Below are 15,925 nucleotides of genomic sequence, written 5' to 3'. Positions count from 1 at the left end.
GGGCAGAAATCGGGTGGCTCCGGCCGAACCAGGCAGCGGCCTTCCCGCCCCCACCCCCCGAAAATAGGAAGAGCGGGGCTGAGGGCCAGGCCCTTTCGGCAACCGGGCCCCAGTGCAGGGGCAGCGCGGGAAACCCGAGCTCCCCGGGAACGGTTCCCGCTAACAGATAATGTTATTCCTAATCAAGGGGTATGGGCGCGAATGAATTTTTGATCTGTCTTCAGCAGACAGCGTGTCTGGGATCTGAAAAAGGTTTTTCCTTTCCTCCTTACCAGCCGGGCTCCCTCTCTGGAAGGCGGGTGGCGATAGCCCTCCTCAGGGCGGGACTCGGACCGGCTCGTCTGTTGCTGCGGAGGCAGGGCCCAGGGCTTCTCCACCACAGAAGAGGGCGAGCAGACGAAGCCTTGCCGCAGAGGTGGGAGAGCAGTGTTCAAGCCCCTGCTTTGCTTGGAGTGGGAAAGGTTTCAGATCTGCACTTCCCACCTCCAGAGTGCCTGACTCGCTAGAGCGTAAGTTGCACTGGGTGGAGGGACCCTCCCCCTCAAACTGCAGAAGCAAACGTGAGAAGAGTCTAGGTCAAGAGAGAGCATGAGCCTCCTGAGTGTAGCCTGGTGACCAAGGTGACTGCTTAACAGGAGATACTGATTCTGGATCCAGATCCAAAGCGTGATTCTGATTTTTTTTTTTTTTCCTACACAAGGGTTTTAGTATAAAGTATATTCTTTGTTTAGTAGAATGTAGTGGCCACAGATTGCTTTTTATGAGGAACTTTGGGAGTTGGAGCTACAGGATGCAGCCTTGAAGGGGACTGTGGAGACGATTCCAGGGAAGTTCAGAGCTGTGTGAGGGCACTGCTTTTGGACATACACAAAGAAGGAGCTTTAAGGAGCCTAGGGAACTTAGGGGAAACCCTTATTTCCTGTGATACGTAGGCATTTCCAGTATGAGGTTGCACCTGAACAAGGTGGGTTTGGGATCACAGCTTTGGACTTAAAGGACTATAGAGCCATGGAAACAAGCAGGTACTCAACTCCCCTCGAAAAATGAGGAGGCAGGAAATTTGCAAGAATTATGGAGATGGGGTACCACAGTTTCTTTCTGAATCTGCTCTGAGAACCCCAGTAAATATCTCCACATCTCAGTGATGCTAGAAATGGTCTCTCTGCTGAAGGAGAGAGGTTAATCCTGTGGCTTTCCTTCACACTTAATCCAGACTTGCTCGCTGACTTGTCTCTAAGGCACCTGGGCTGGTAGGATAGTCCTTATAAACACCGCAAAATGCCGTCAAAATAAAGTCGGTTGTGCCTTGGGCGTGATGGACTAAATAGTCTCTTGAGCTGCCTTCCATTTCTAGGCATCTATGAATCAAAGAATTGGATTTATGTACTAGTAGTTAGTTATACCAGTACTTGCGGGTTTGTGCATTGGTTAAGTTTTTTTTCGGTTAGGATTTTTCCTCTGCTGTAATATTACCAGTATACCACCTTAGAGGGACCACTAGAAGCATACCAGTGCAAAGATACCATATGCTGATTAATTTCTCTTAATTGGTATAGTTTAAAAGTTGTATTGATATGAACCCCTTTTTGTCAGCATAACTAATTCTACATGAAAATGTTACAGTACTTGAACTATATCCTTACAATTAAAATGGTATGTTCTATGTAGTCAAAATTTAAGACCTTCATGCTCCAGGAGCCCATGTCAAAAAATGTTGTTTTCCTCGTGCCTTAATTTACCATATAAAGGGAGAAGTTTGCCAGGCAAAGTAGCGGTTATAACAACAGCATTGCTTTATATTTTGCCTCACTTTATGTCTTGCCTCAAATAGAGTCAAGATGTACATCTACAAGTATGACAAGGTTGCATCAAGAACAGTGGGGGATCTCCTGAAAGTTTTACTCTGCACAGATGCAGGTTGCTTGGAGGTGTTCTGACCAAAGGAGAGTTTTATTTGATGATAATGGTAGGAAAAGATTTGGATTCTGCTGTTAACCTGTCTTGGAATGGGATTTGCTCCCCAGGCTTGTTGAGATGCTAAACTTTCTAGCCTGTACATTACCTTTGCACTGGCCTGTTTGCTAAAGCAGTGCTTTTTCTGGCACAAAAATCAATGAACCAAAAAAGCTGTGAAGAGCCCCAAAACTCCCAACAGATAAGCACAAACCCGAGATTTGGATTAAGAAAGAAATTAGTTATCTATGTGATTGCAATGGTTTGGGTTTTTTTGGTTTTTGCTCTAGGCCAGGATAAAGCAAGAGAGGGTCAGTGAGTGTTTTATGTTCCTTTTCTCAATGCCTGGTGAAAGCATTTTTCACCTGCTCTTTCTGTTTTCTTTTTTACTGGCCAGCTAACGCATGAACCATGCTGCCTGCTATAAAGTCTCCTTCTAACTGCATACCATAATAATTTTCCACTAAGCCTTCTTCCCCACCTGTTCATTTGTTTCGTCATAACTTTTCTAACACTGAGTAAAGTTATTATTAATAACCACACTTAGAGGTATGCATATGTGCAAAAAGGAAACATGCATTTAAATCTGTACCAAACGTCACAGCGTTCTTAAGCCTTAGCTATCTATCGATAGCTATGGCCAGTACTGTTAAAAACTTAACGTAAACATACGGCATATAAAATTTCTATCAAGACGCCATCAACTCTGCTGCTTAATTAGCTCCACTTTGCAGTTCACACTTTCCTCTTGGACCTCAGTGAAATCTTAGTCAGACCTATCTATGCTTGCTGAACAGACAGATCTGAAGCCCAAGGGAGGTTACTGAAATGTCTGTGACACATTGAGGATGCTGCTAATTCTCATGGGATTATGAGCTGCCTGGGCAAAAAGACAGAACTGCAAAGATTTTGCATGCCTGCCCTCCTAGCATGTGACCCAGTAGGAGCAGTCCACTCTGGTTATAGTGAATTCTAGGATCCACACATCTCCATCCATGATGCAATTTGTCACACGTGAAAAACACGCCTTCCTCCTGTTTTATCTGTGATGAACAGAGCAGTAAATTTGTCCAAAAGAACTTCTGGAGGGGAAGAGCATAAACACACATGCTCTGGAGAACAGGCTGTGCAGCCTACAGAGCATGCACAAAAGAAATGGCCTGGCTGTCTATGATAAAATACGTCTCCAACTGTCTAAGAACAAGTATCGTTTCTCTGTGTCATACAAGAACCGCTTCCATAATTTTCTGTAGATGTACCTTGATACCTATTTGATGAGAGTATCAGGTGTTGAAAGAAGTAAGTGCAGCCTTAGTACCTACATGTTTTTTAGGGAAAGTAATCCAAGTACTGGTTGGGAAGCAAACTCCTTCTGAGAGGAGCAAACAGACTAACCTGAAAACATGCTAAAAATTCACGGTGTTTGTGCCTGGCTGAATTCACGTAGCATGTTTCATATTGCTGCATGGCTAGAAAACAGGAATTACCATATGTGTAAGTCAGGAAGTCTGGAAGCTGCTAGCCCCTGACTGAAGGACTAATTTCCACTGTAGATTGTAATCAAAGGTGCAAAACTGAAATGACCTCCGTGTGAAGCTGTGAAACAAGGCACCTATTTGTAAATTCTTGTGACAGAATTCCCAGCAAGTGCTCTGGAAAAGAAAACTTTCTAAGGGTTGAGTGACAGTGGACTGCTTTGCTTTATCAAACGTGCTGGAAATACCTCTCTCTGGTGTTTTCTCGTGCTTGCTGTTCACAATAGCTGGGATAACAAAAATTGAGGAGCATGTCTTCAAGAGGAAATGGGCATGCCTGTAAGAAGGGGCTATGTGCATGAGAAAGTGTATGTATAGTAGGTACAGGTCTTTATTCTTAGGTTTTCTTGAAGCTGACACTTTACCCCATACCCACCCCCCAACTCCTCCAGTAGTTTTGTGTTTTCTTTTCCTTTTGAAGGCTTTGCTTTACTTCATTATGCAGTCCTCAACTTGACCTCAGTCCTAACAAACAGAGAGCCTCAGTCGCATTTTACTGGAAAGAATTCTCTTCCCCAAGTATATCAACGCTGAACATCTCGCTGGTCACAGGGGAAAGTGGGCACTGGCTGTCACAGCAAGCGCGTTGTAACATGCAACTCCACATAGTGGGGGCTGAGTATTTCCTTACAGTACCAACTTTGCTTTCTGTAGGGAGATAAATCAGTGAAGCTATATTTATTTCCTTCAGGATTATGTCAAGTTGCAGTGTCTTATTTCCCAAAACACCGTGTTAGCCTCTCCTCACATATTTCCACCAAATCTTGGTGTTCCTATTTTTAGACTCTGTTGGAAACTGTTGCACTAAGTTTAGATTGTGCTTAACCAAGCTGATACTTTCAATGGTACATGTGTGCTCTCCATAACTTTTCTTAAAGGACAACTTTAAAAGAATCATCATCATTATATATTAATAGAGCCTTACCGTCTTACTCTTCTCCACTATGGATATTAATCTAACAAAGCTATAATAGGGAGCTACAGTTTGGAAAGGAGACAAAATCAGTTCCGGGCAGGGGGTAACCTATGGCCATAGCATGCTTTTTTATTGTGGCTGTCCCAGAAGGGACATTTAATGAAATCAGACCTCAGGTCTGGTTTCCCGGTTTTGGCAAGGAATAACTGTAATCCAGAACTGATTCTGTTCACTTCAGTGAACACTTCAGTGTTTGGATCTCCTGTGTTACCTCCTCTCCAGTAAGTCCCTATAACTGTGCTGTGAGAAGAGCAACAGGCTTGCTTTGCCTTCCTTTAATTTCTAGGCCATTTTACATATAGCATGTTAGAATGGCATCATGGATGATGATGTGATAAGCTTTGTACGCTGTTTGGGAAAGCCTGTTGGAAGAGAAGGAGAAGAAACAGGAATGAGGGGGATCGAGCAGAAAACCAGATATGACCATAGATTAATTTGGGGGGGAAGGAAAGGAAGAACTAATGACGCTGTAGTTCTCCCTCCCCTGTCAGGATTGTTTGTTCTGTTACACAGCAAAGAGATCCACCATTCGCTGTGCCTCTGCAACCAGACGTGGAGATGGCCTCTGCCATAAATGCTTGGGCAACTTGCTTTTATTTTATTCTGTCATTCACTCTTACTGTGTGATCCGCTTAGCTGGGCTTTTACAACTGAGTCACTCTAAACGGCTGAGGTGCTGAAACGAGAATTCCCTGCAGCTAGTGACAGCAATTGTGCCAGTCACCGGGGCTGTACAGTGCCAGTGTGTCCACTAGAGGACAGTGGCATATACCGGTTAATCAGTGCCTTGTTGCAGCATTCCTGTGCGAAGCTGTTAAATTCTCACCTAATTTGAGATTCTTCTTTATTAAATGCTGTCTAATTCAGAGCTGACTGCCTGCCATATTCAAGTAAGAAGTACTTGGGCTAGATTTTTTTTAAGTGTTAGTTTCTCAGCTTTGTTAAATCATGCATCAATAGATGCCTTTTTGAGATTCGTCTTGTGTTTGTAAAGCCTTTTTACCTGAGGAAGTGGTTTGATTTGCTTGTCTTCTCTCCTTCTGCTGACACACCCTGTTCAAACATTCCCTACAACTGTTCAGAAAACATGCTCGCTTTCACATCTATGACCACCTAGGCTGCTTATCATACAGCCACAGGGAGTCCACACAAGCTGTTGTTAAAAAGCAGGGCTTGGGGCCTGCTGTATGACCCACCCCTAGAGGGAAGCCTGTGTCCTTCAGAGCAGAGAGAGCATAGCAATACCAGCACAACCCCCCTGGCCTGAAGGGAGAAGTTGCTGCAACAAGTCAAGGTTTAATTCAATCAAGTGACCTTTGGGAGAGGTAATAAAGGTAAAAGTTCCAAATGGCCACGCTTGGTGAAATTGCATTCCTGGGCTAATTTGTTACACTGAACCCAAGGTAAGTCACCTCAAAGAAGAGCAGGGAGGCAGCCAACAGGTGACCTAAACGTGCCTTCAGGGCAATAACATGAAGGAACTGGAAGGAGAGAGTTGTTCATGTGGGGATTAACTAGCAAGTAAGAAGGTTCTGCTGTTTCATCTATTACCTGAGCAATTAGGCAACAGATCCTTTTTCTGAAGGAGGTGAGTGCATTCCTGGTGCTGAAGTGTATTTAAATTTATATCACACCAAACACTGCAAAATAACTTGGCATTTACCAGGCTATGAACTCAGTGGCTCCTACCCTTCTATTAGAGAGCACTCCTTCCCATAGAGAATCAAGCTGTGAATATTTTAATAGGTCATCGTCATCAACAGTGGATACTGCAGGAAAATCTTGGCAGGAAAAAGAAACAAGGGTTTAATTGGAGAGGATTAAAGGTGTGTCAATGTTGGTTTTATCTGACACCCTTTCAAATCAAAGTCTACGTGTGTTTGTAGGCAGTTTGTTTCTTGTATAGTTTCTCTAGTTTATCAGTGACTCAGAAATACATGAGTCTCCTGTGAAGTATTAAAGAGGGGCTTAACCTATGCATTGTAAAGACTTGTGCTAATGAGGTTTGAAGCAAAGAAAATCAGATTACTTATCTGTGCTGCTACTTTGCCACTGACCCTGACAATTTAATGGTGATTTATTATTTCTGGCGTGCCTTCCAGGCCTGTTAGCAGAATGCTCTGAGCAGAACTGCCCTGAAGTTTTTAGGAGTCCCTAGAGAACTGCACTGAGAGCCGTTTCCCCACATCCATATCATGTATCAGTCACAGCATGGAGAAACACTCTTATAGCACTGCTGTCTAACCTGCGCCTTTCTTTTACTGCAATTATTTCCTTAGTACAGCATTCAAATCTGTATGCTTTACCTTTCGCCATGACACGTGGGCCAACCTCACACATGTCCTGCAGCATTCTGGGCTTGACTTAGCAGGTTTCTGCTGAGCGTGCTAGTTCCGTGTTTGCTTCGTAATCAAGCATGTGTGGGTAGCCGTGTTCTTTTCAGAAGAGCTATACATGTGCTTAAAGTAAGTATGTGTTTAAGTACCTTGCGGCTTCCAGCCAAAACAGCAAATGCTTGTGCAGAATTCAGTTCTAAACAAGCTGTTCTAAAAGACTTCTTCAGTACATACCAGCCAGCCAGATACTTGACATGTTACTGGGACATGGTGCTGCTTCAAAAATTTTCAAGGAAAGGAGAAAAAGCCAGTGTTAGCACTGGTGATGATTTGAGTCACTTGAGGTTACAAATTTGCCTGTCATGATTATGAAGGGATTAGTGCCCTAGACTTTTATCTCCTCGAGATCCTTCATCCTGTTGTTGGTATGCTAGAGGGAAACAAGTTCTCACTTATGCTTCATATGTCTGCTTGGAGGGGAGGCAGACACCTTGTCATAGTTGTCATATCAGGCATCTTGCTAAGATGGTCTATAGGGCCAAACCAATGAGCTTTGTGATAAACCAATGTCTGTCTCGACCGTGGTTTTATCCCAGAATTGCTTCTGTGCATTTGCTATCTGACATAAAGATACAGTTCTTTAATTGCAGACGAGCTTTTTGGAAGTATTAGAAGCTTTGTGAGAGAGTGCATCTTAGGACTTGTCTGCTTGGTGATTTAGACTAAAGGTGTGAAGCACATGCATAAACTAAAAGTTTATTACATCTGCCATTAAATTTCTTTCTTCAGAGGGAAGATGGCTTTATTTTGTTACATAGCAAACTTTACTTCTGAATGGGAGCATTCACCCTGAAATCTGCATGTATATTAACTTCACACCTTGAGTTAGTGACCTTAAGTTTCCCAAGTGCTGCTGTGTAGCCAAGCTCTCAGGACAAATGGTGTTCCCAGTGAAATAAAACTTGGTACAGCTGATACCAGTGACTTGTAAGCTGGGAGTAAAATGGAAAGCATCATAAATTCATCTGTGCCTTGCAGGCAGGATCATATGCTTTTCAACTGGCATAGCCAAAAATCTGTTTGTACATAGATACCATTCCTTCCCAGTGGTAGTCACTGGACAGATTCTGTTCTACATGCCAATGGTCTATAAGAGAGCAGGTGTTTCTATATCTAACGTACTTCAGCTCTGAACCCAGGGCTGCTATTTTGACTTGGAATCAGGACACATTCATTCCAAAGTCTATGATCCTCACTGCCATAAATACTCTTTTTTTGTTGTTGTTCTTAGTGTTTTGCTTTATTTTAAAGAAAAGATCACCATGATGGTCTTCTGTCTTTGATTCAAGTGACTTTCCATACTCTACCTTTGTGGGGTTAATTATTTCCCCTTTTTAAAAAAGATTGATTACAAAAAATTGCATACAATGTTCAGGACTGAATCTCATTCAGACAGGTGGGTGTCTTGGTACTGCTACTGACTACCTACAGAAAAGGTAAATTTAAGTATGTTTGGGGGATTTATCTGATAAACCTAAAATGCAGGGTTTAAAAAGCAGACTTCTTAGTTGAGTTTGTGTATAGTTTGAAGAATCCCAGTTTTAATATACAGGGAGAAACAGGTAGCATGTACATGCCTTATATCTAACTGAAAAATCTGAAAGCACTTTAGTTAATTAAATTCTCTCAAGCATTGCTGTGAGGTAGGGAAAATACATGATATCCAAGGGTTACATCACTTTTGAAAAAATGTAGTTGCCTAAGGTATTCACGAGTTGCATTTTTTTATTAAACCAGTACCGAGCCCCATTTGTGTTACGTTTGAAGAACTCCCTGTACTACTGAAATGCCAGGAATGGCAGTGGAAAGGCTGGTGCTGAAGGAATGATGGGGTAAGGGGGATTATTCCCAAAATTAAGTTTCAGGATTTAACAGGCTAGGACTTTCTGAACTGGGTGTCTGTTATGAAGCCTCTGTAACCTCTGAGGATCTTGGGGCTCCCTGTTCTTCTGGAACATTAGAAGACAAGTAGTCACAGCTCTGCTTCACCTTGCCCCTAATTCACCTTAGCAGCATATGTCTCTAAGGATTCAGTTTCACCACACAGAGTGAGCAGAAATAGCAGCTTACTGTCACTGAAAGAGGGAAATACAGGTCTCCCATCTCAGCCCTCCCTTTCTCCTGGCTGTGCAGTTTTGCCTCTTATCTTGTACTACTGTTAGCAGTTGTTGGATTCCTCTGAAAGCCAATTTAGTACCCTAAAACAAGAGAAAAAAAGACTTTGCAAGGAAAAAAAAAAAAGAGGTAGTTCTTTTATTTGTTACCACATTAGTAACTAGTGTGATGCAGTAAGAGTGAAACCATAGACCAAGGTGTTTCTTGTTGGATACCAGCTGCCCACTCTCTGTGTTTCAGGATGTTTCAGACTACCTCTGGTCCTAGCCTGTAGATGAACGGCCCATTAGTTGGGCATTCAGGTTGGAGTGTGTTAGGTGTGCTTCTGGAGCACATCTTTCAGTTTAGTTTCACCTGAAACTGTCCGGTTTGTGTGCTTTAAGACTGCTCCACAATGCAAACCAAGTGTGGTAAGCGGGGACAGTCAGGCAATTTGTTCCCAAAGAAAACCCCTGAGCTGAGCTAAAACATAAATAGAGACATGGCCTTAGTGAACTGAATCAGCTCTGTGGGGGAAGGGTATGGCTGCAAAGCTCAACAAGTGGGAATGACCTGCTGTGCTTTGGCAGGCTGTATGTCTGCTCAGCTGTGACCACGCACAACCTAACTGCTGAGATGTTGCCCAAATCCAAGTTCCTAGTGCTTAGCTTCCTAACAGCTTGATGCCAGCTCCGCTTCACTTAAAAAAGCTGACAGGTCTGCAGCAGAAAACTGCATGCCATGAAAAGTGTGAGGGCGTTCAGCTAAAAGCTTGAGTTTTCTTGCTAACTGAGAGGTGAATGTGTCTGTTCCAGAAAATGGTGCAGGTGACCGAAGATAAGCCAGTTTGCAAATAAGCAATCACATTTCATTCATGGATTGGTGCAATTTTGGGCATGCACGTGGTTAGCTGTGTTTGATCTGATCATGCATACGTACCAAAATCAGTCCTAAAAGCATACTTGCCACACCATGCTTTTTGAAAACCGCAGGGTTTGACTCTCAACTAAAGTGGTATCAGTGAAGGATAAGCTCCCAAATGTAAATCAATGGCCAAGACTTTAAAGAAGTCATCTTGTAAGCACCAAAGCTGATGACGCACGGCTTTGTATGTTTTGTATCTCGTGACTGATAGCTACACCTTTGTAATGGGTGTCTGAAATCTTTCAGACGGATTGACAATAGCTTTCCTATGTGTAGATTCTCTGATTTATAGAAATACATGGGTATCCTCCATGACGATAAAGCAGAGTCTCCCTCTTCTGCCTATTTTCATAAAAGTTATAGGACCTAAACATTTTTGAAGGTACCTCCTCCTCTGTCCTGTGTGGCTTCAATGGGCCAACACTCTATCTAGGCACAGGGTGATTACATCAGCCTCATTTCCATAGGAAGCCAGATAAGAACAGGGAGCCAGGGTTAAGCTCCCGAAACTCTATTCGAAGGTGAACCAGAAGCAAAGAAAAAGACATAGTAAATCATTGCGACACCTACCTTTCTGGTACCTGCCTCCTGAGCAGGGTCCCAAACCCTTTCATTTGCAGTTTGTGGGAGGAGACAGGCATTGCAGAACTGGATTGGGATTCTGTACCGCAGAGAGGGAGTCGTTTCCTGGGAAGCGCTTAGGGAGCACAGGCCTCGGTTGAGCAAAGGGTTTTCCAGTCACAGCCATATACTTTGTTATCTGAATTCTTTTATGGATCAAGTTCTAAATTAATAGGTGAACTTTTATAGTTCGGCTCCTAGGCTGCCATTTGTAAACCTATCGAAGGAATTTTGAAATTTAACTGGGACATGGGAAACCAACTTGATTTGGGAGAAAAGATTTACTAATCGAGGTTCACAACAGTCAATTTTCCATTGGATTTTAATTTGCATAGCCAGATGTCCCACATCAGTTTAATCTTCTTGCAGGCATGTTCCCAGTACTGCATTTTGGAGCTAAAAGATTTTTGTGTTTCTTGTAGGTAGCTTAAAGATGGATGCTCCCAAAGAAGCTCAGCCTACAGGAGAGTTCAAATGTCAGCTATGTGGCTTAACAGCTCCATATACGTACTATGGGCAGAAGCCACCAAACACACGCTCTATTGTGTAAGTACAGTCTTTCATATTACAGACTTCATTTATGCTATGAGCATTAGAAGCCTTGTACTGTGGAACAATATGTGCACTGCATGAGCCCAATAACAAGCCATGTTGTCCCTGAATATGAGGCTTGGTACTTAAAGTGACCTTCTTTTTCCAAAGGGAAGAAATGTTAAAAATTGGCAGCATTGATAGCAAAGACAAAAATCAGCTTTCCCGTCCTGCTTCAATACCATGCAAAGATTTGTATTTAACCTATTTCCTAACCCCACTGGCCACCCTACTATTTACCTATACCATAATTTTTTTACTAGAATACTGTTGACTGTCAGCCTAGCATTTCTGGGAATAGCCCTTTCCTCACAGCTGTGTCAGATGGGCAACACGTAAACACAGCATGAATTAAATACATGTGGTAAAACCACTTTTTAAGAGCTGTTTGACATGACGTCGAATTTTGAACAGCAATGCTTTTTTGCATGAATTACACAATTCTTTGGCAGATTGTATGACATTAAAGTGTGTAGAAATTTAGTACATATTTACATTTTAGGAGACTGAAGACTTTTCCATCTCTGCCAAGTAGGGATAGTTTGACCAGAAACTATGCAGTTATGACTTTGTCTGCAGACATTAAACTCCCCATAAAACAAAGCACTTGCTTGGCTTCAAATGTAGGAGTAGCTCTGTTTAGGCCGTCCCAGTCAACAAACCCATCAGGCAAACATGGTCAGGAACTCACTGGAATTGGAAGTCAGACATGTACTCAGCATTTCACCTCACTAAAACTGCTCAATTTCTTATATAATGGAAACAGCTGTTGATGACCACCTGCTTGGGCTGAGATCAGATCTGTTTTCCTTGGGCAGCTGTATTTTTATCATTCCAAATCCCATGGTGCTACTGGTTTTCCTGCTTCTACTCAGCAAAGCAATGGCCCACCCTTGATCAGGTCCATTCGTAGAGTCTGAATCAAAGTTGAATATGCATCTTAACTTTAGGTTATCCAAGCTCAGTGTTAACATCTCAGCTTTATTTGGATTGCTGAGATTCAAAAAGCAAAAGAATGGTGCTGAAGCATAATGCTTCTGTACATGCATATAAGAAATAGCTTTACACACTATCTTTATTGGCTTACTTTCTGGTCTACTCACGTGTCCTAGATGCAATGCTGCAGGAAACATGCCAGACGTGAAGGCTTGTACAATGGCCAGGTCTCTGCACTGATGATGACTACATTAAGACTGTGAATCTTGCAAGGGGAGCTTTGCAAAGGTAATCCAGTCTTTGGACACTAGGAGACTTGTTGACAAGGTGATCTGCCATGTTAAGATGCCTGATCTTTCCTAACAGTGGAAGGCTTGAGCCATGTTTTTGTTTGAGTAGAGAAGAAAAGGAAAAAGGAATACGCTCACAGACACACACATACATATGTGTATATGTATGTAGACAAGGAGAAGGTAGCATGAGTTAACAGAATACCTTTTAAATATGTATTGTACTCCGTATTACTACAGAATCCAAGTTTGATATAAGTCCAAGAATAAGCCAGCCTTGCAGGGTGCCCTGTGCAGACAGACACCCAAGTGACTTCTGTAATATTTTGCCTGGAGCTCCCAGGAAGAATAAGGCCTTAGTCTTTCCCAAGCAGGTTGCCAAATTATTAATAAATGCACTCCCTTAATACCCTGAAGCAAACAGTACAGTCTCTGACATAAAGTAAGAATATTTCAGGTCACTGTAATGTTCTGTGCTAGTAGCTCTTGCTTGCAAGAGGTGGGAACCTTAGCTTTACAGCAGTGACATAACTAAGAGCAGTAAAAACTTTTTATTTTATACTCACATGCACACAGCTTTGGAAAAGAACTTCTAATGAAAAGCTGTGCAATTGTAATGATAGCTTGACAAGGTACTGAAGTTAGCCATGCGAAGGATAAAAATGGAAGATAAAAAATACTTTAAGGTAGAGCACCAAGAAAAACCTAGTAAGACAATATTGAGATGATCACCAATTGCCCTAATTTTGAAAGATAGATAGAAAGTGCAGTATAGGACTGAAGGCAGCCACAGTGTTGGTTTTGAAGAGGAAGGGAGCTGCATAGCTGCTACATCGCCTCATGTACAACACCAGGCTGAGCAAATCAAGAAGAAAGGGCTGATACTTTTTCAGCCTCCACAATTTCCCCATTTCAACTCTCCCATACTGTGAAATCTACCCTTAAAAGCTTGAAATTATCCTCTTACAGGCTTTTGGAAGAAAGCTATGTCATGAAGGATCCTTTCACCCCTGACAAGGACAAATTCCTCATCCTTGGGTCTCATTGCAGTTTGTGTAGCAGATCAGTGTGTGTTGGTACAGTAAGTAACAAGCGAAACAAGCTTTTTCAATCATTTATTTTCGTTCCAGTCCTGGTGATCTGTTAAAGAGAGACCAAACAGCAAAAACCCAAACAGCTTATTTTTAAGGCAAGCTAATTGTATGTTCTTGTTGATTCCCCCAGATAAAGCTCTTCGTATTAAATGAAAATTATTGGCAACTTTAAGTGTTCTATTTACAGATGAGCACAGTCCAGCCTCACAAACACAACGAATGCTCTTTTCCACTTTCTCAGCACAAGAAAATGCAAGGGAGAATCATTTCAAGACCTTTAAGGTTCATTAGATTGTACTATACCAACAGTAGATTTTTTTCCATGAAGGGAATATAAATGTCCATGGATTGTTAGGTTTGCATCCACGGCACAAGGCTGCCATCCTATTTGCAAAAGCTGATGTAGAAAGTGAGCAGGGAGGAGAGTTGTGCAATGCCATGATAGCTGTCCGAAGAAGAACGAGTTTGAGTAGCAGCTGGTAGGCAACCTTAAAACTATGAAATCTAAGTGTGGTCCAGAAAGGTGGTGTAAAATTACAGTTGTCTTAATTCTTTCTCCTCAGTGCAGAACTGGCCCCTTTGTTTGCTGTGAGTTCAAAGCAAAAATGAAGACAAGTTATTACACAATTATCAGTGTCCGGAGGCTGTACTGTGCTTCTTTGAGGCAGTACAATGAATTGAGAAAACTTAGGTTCCACTCCTTTCCCTCAGCAAGCCAGTTCTGTGGTTGAGACAGACTTGGGACTCATGCAGTAGTCAGGACTCATGCATGACTCAACCCATGAGGAGACGTCACCTGACTGTTTACACAGACAAGGGCATGTATTTGTTATACATGACACCATTGCCCTAACAGCAGCCAGATCCTGGCCTTCTCTTTCAAAGTGGTTGTTTGCTATCCTAGAGTAACGTGCTTAAATCTAGAGTGCAGCTAATAGCACGAGCTATTAGCAAGACCACATCTTGGTCTTAAGTGTCAGCTTTAGCAGTTTTCACATTCAACCTTTTCAGCCCATTCTGTAATCGCAGTGGTTAGGGGCCTGCTCCAGTGACACGATCCTTAGTGCAAGTAGCTAGTAGTGGGAGTTTTAAAACAAACAGACCTGCTAAAGACTTTGTGAAGATGTAGAAACTTTTTTTTATGTTTGGTAGCCAGTTATATAGTTCAAAGTAACACCTCTGGCCTCCTCAGAGCATGAGGTGAGATAATCTGGGCAACTGAGACAGCTCATATGCCAATGCCAGACAGTTTCTGTGTGGGGACTTCAGGAAATTCTCTTGAGCAAAACAAAGGGTCAATTTACACTGACAAATTTTAGAGGGTTGGAGAGACACAGGCAAAAGGAAATTGGCACACTTGGACAAGTTTAGCTGCTGTTCTGACTTGCAGGGAGTCAGCACCAAGGATGGATTTGGTCCACTGTCCTGAGAGGAGCGTGCAATAGCACCTTTCTCCTGATGAGGTTTGTTTCCTATTTCTGAAGTCTCTTCTGTCATTTAAATGAATGAAAATCACCAAAAGGTCAGACTAGAGATTGCGACTGAGATTTTTTTCTTTTTTTCCTTTCTGGAACTACCTGAGGACTACGTGGGAGTCAGATGAAATGCCAGTGCTCTCTGGTTACGTCTTTGATAGCTGGGCTCAAGTTTCCAGAGCCAAGTAGCTCACGGCAGTTGTGTGGAGGCAAAGCTCACATGTGAGCAAGATCTTCCTAGTGACAATGTCCCTGTCTTGGCTGATAGTTGACTCACTCTCACGCACAGCCAGAGGAAGAGGCAAGTGCAGCTAGTCAGATAGTTTGGGCTTATGAGCTTGATTCCTGCCCTGACATGTCGGGTTTATCCCTCCTTTTTAACTGCAGAGGATTAGCAACTCAGACACATTTTGGGCAAACTTGAGCACTTGTAGCTATTTTCATTCCCAAATGAAGTGTCTTGAATTTATGAAGGATTCAACAGATATTTCCGAGTCTGGCAGTTAAATCTGTCAGAAATACAACGCTTCAGCCTCTCAGTATCTTTCCACACAGTGTGCATTTCTGAATGAAGGTGGGGCTTTTTCTTTTAAAAGATTTATTAATTGTTTCAGTTAACCTAGGGCATGGCAATGTATAGAGGATATTAGCAGTGAGCTGATAGAAGCCTCTTCTAATCTTTTTGACATTCCTGCCTATTTTGCCTATTGTGGAAATATGTCAATCGTTTACTTCTTGTTATCTGAGTCTTCAAGACTCCCCTGATGGTATCACTCAAAGCAAAACCTTGATTGTAAATAATTGAGAATACATTTCTTACCAAACTGGCTAGGCCAGATAGTGAATCACACATATGGCTATGGTTTCAAAATGTATTTAGCAATACTGCTTAGGTAACATTGAAAGAGATCTGCAGAAATGATAAGTGCTTTAAACACCCACACCACAAAGTAGGTAAACACATACTATTCCTCTTTCATGTAGGGAAAATTAAAAGTCCAGAGAAGGAAAAACTTATCCAAGGCAGCAGAGAGAGCCGA

At 42.3% G+C, this 15,925-nt stretch overlaps 1 protein-coding gene across 5 annotated transcripts in view; it reads left to right on the top strand.

Annotated features, from left to right (window-relative positions):
- Positions 1 to 53: 53 nt before the first annotated feature.
- CDPF1 (cysteine rich DPF motif domain containing 1) overlaps positions 54 to 15,925 on the top strand; it is a 24,162-nt gene continuing 8,290 nt past the window's right edge. The window contains exons 1-5 of one of the 5 annotated variants that reach the window (XM_009283537.2): positions 55 to 189; positions 276 to 415; positions 6,567 to 6,661; positions 10,922 to 11,045; positions 13,286 to 13,397. In XM_009283537.2, the coding sequence (XP_009281812.1) occupies positions 10,933 to 11,045; positions 13,286 to 13,397 (225 nt within the window). In that variant the 5' untranslated portion in view covers positions 55 to 189; positions 276 to 415; positions 6,567 to 6,661; positions 10,922 to 10,932. Of the gene's footprint in view, positions 190 to 263; positions 510 to 6,566; positions 6,662 to 10,921; positions 11,046 to 13,285; positions 13,398 to 15,925 lie in introns of those variants that run through there. The other 4 variants (XM_009283538.2, XM_009283536.2, XM_009283539.2 and 1 more) reach the window with 4 other exon arrangements.

This window comes from Aptenodytes forsteri, unplaced genomic scaffold (assembly GCF_000699145.1).
Source record: "Aptenodytes forsteri isolate BGI_AS27 unplaced genomic scaffold, ASM69914v1 Scaffold486, whole genome shotgun sequence".
Classification (NCBI taxonomy): domain Eukaryota; kingdom Metazoa; phylum Chordata; class Aves; order Sphenisciformes; family Spheniscidae; genus Aptenodytes; species Aptenodytes forsteri.
This window is presented reverse-complemented; position numbering and strand designations above follow the sequence as displayed.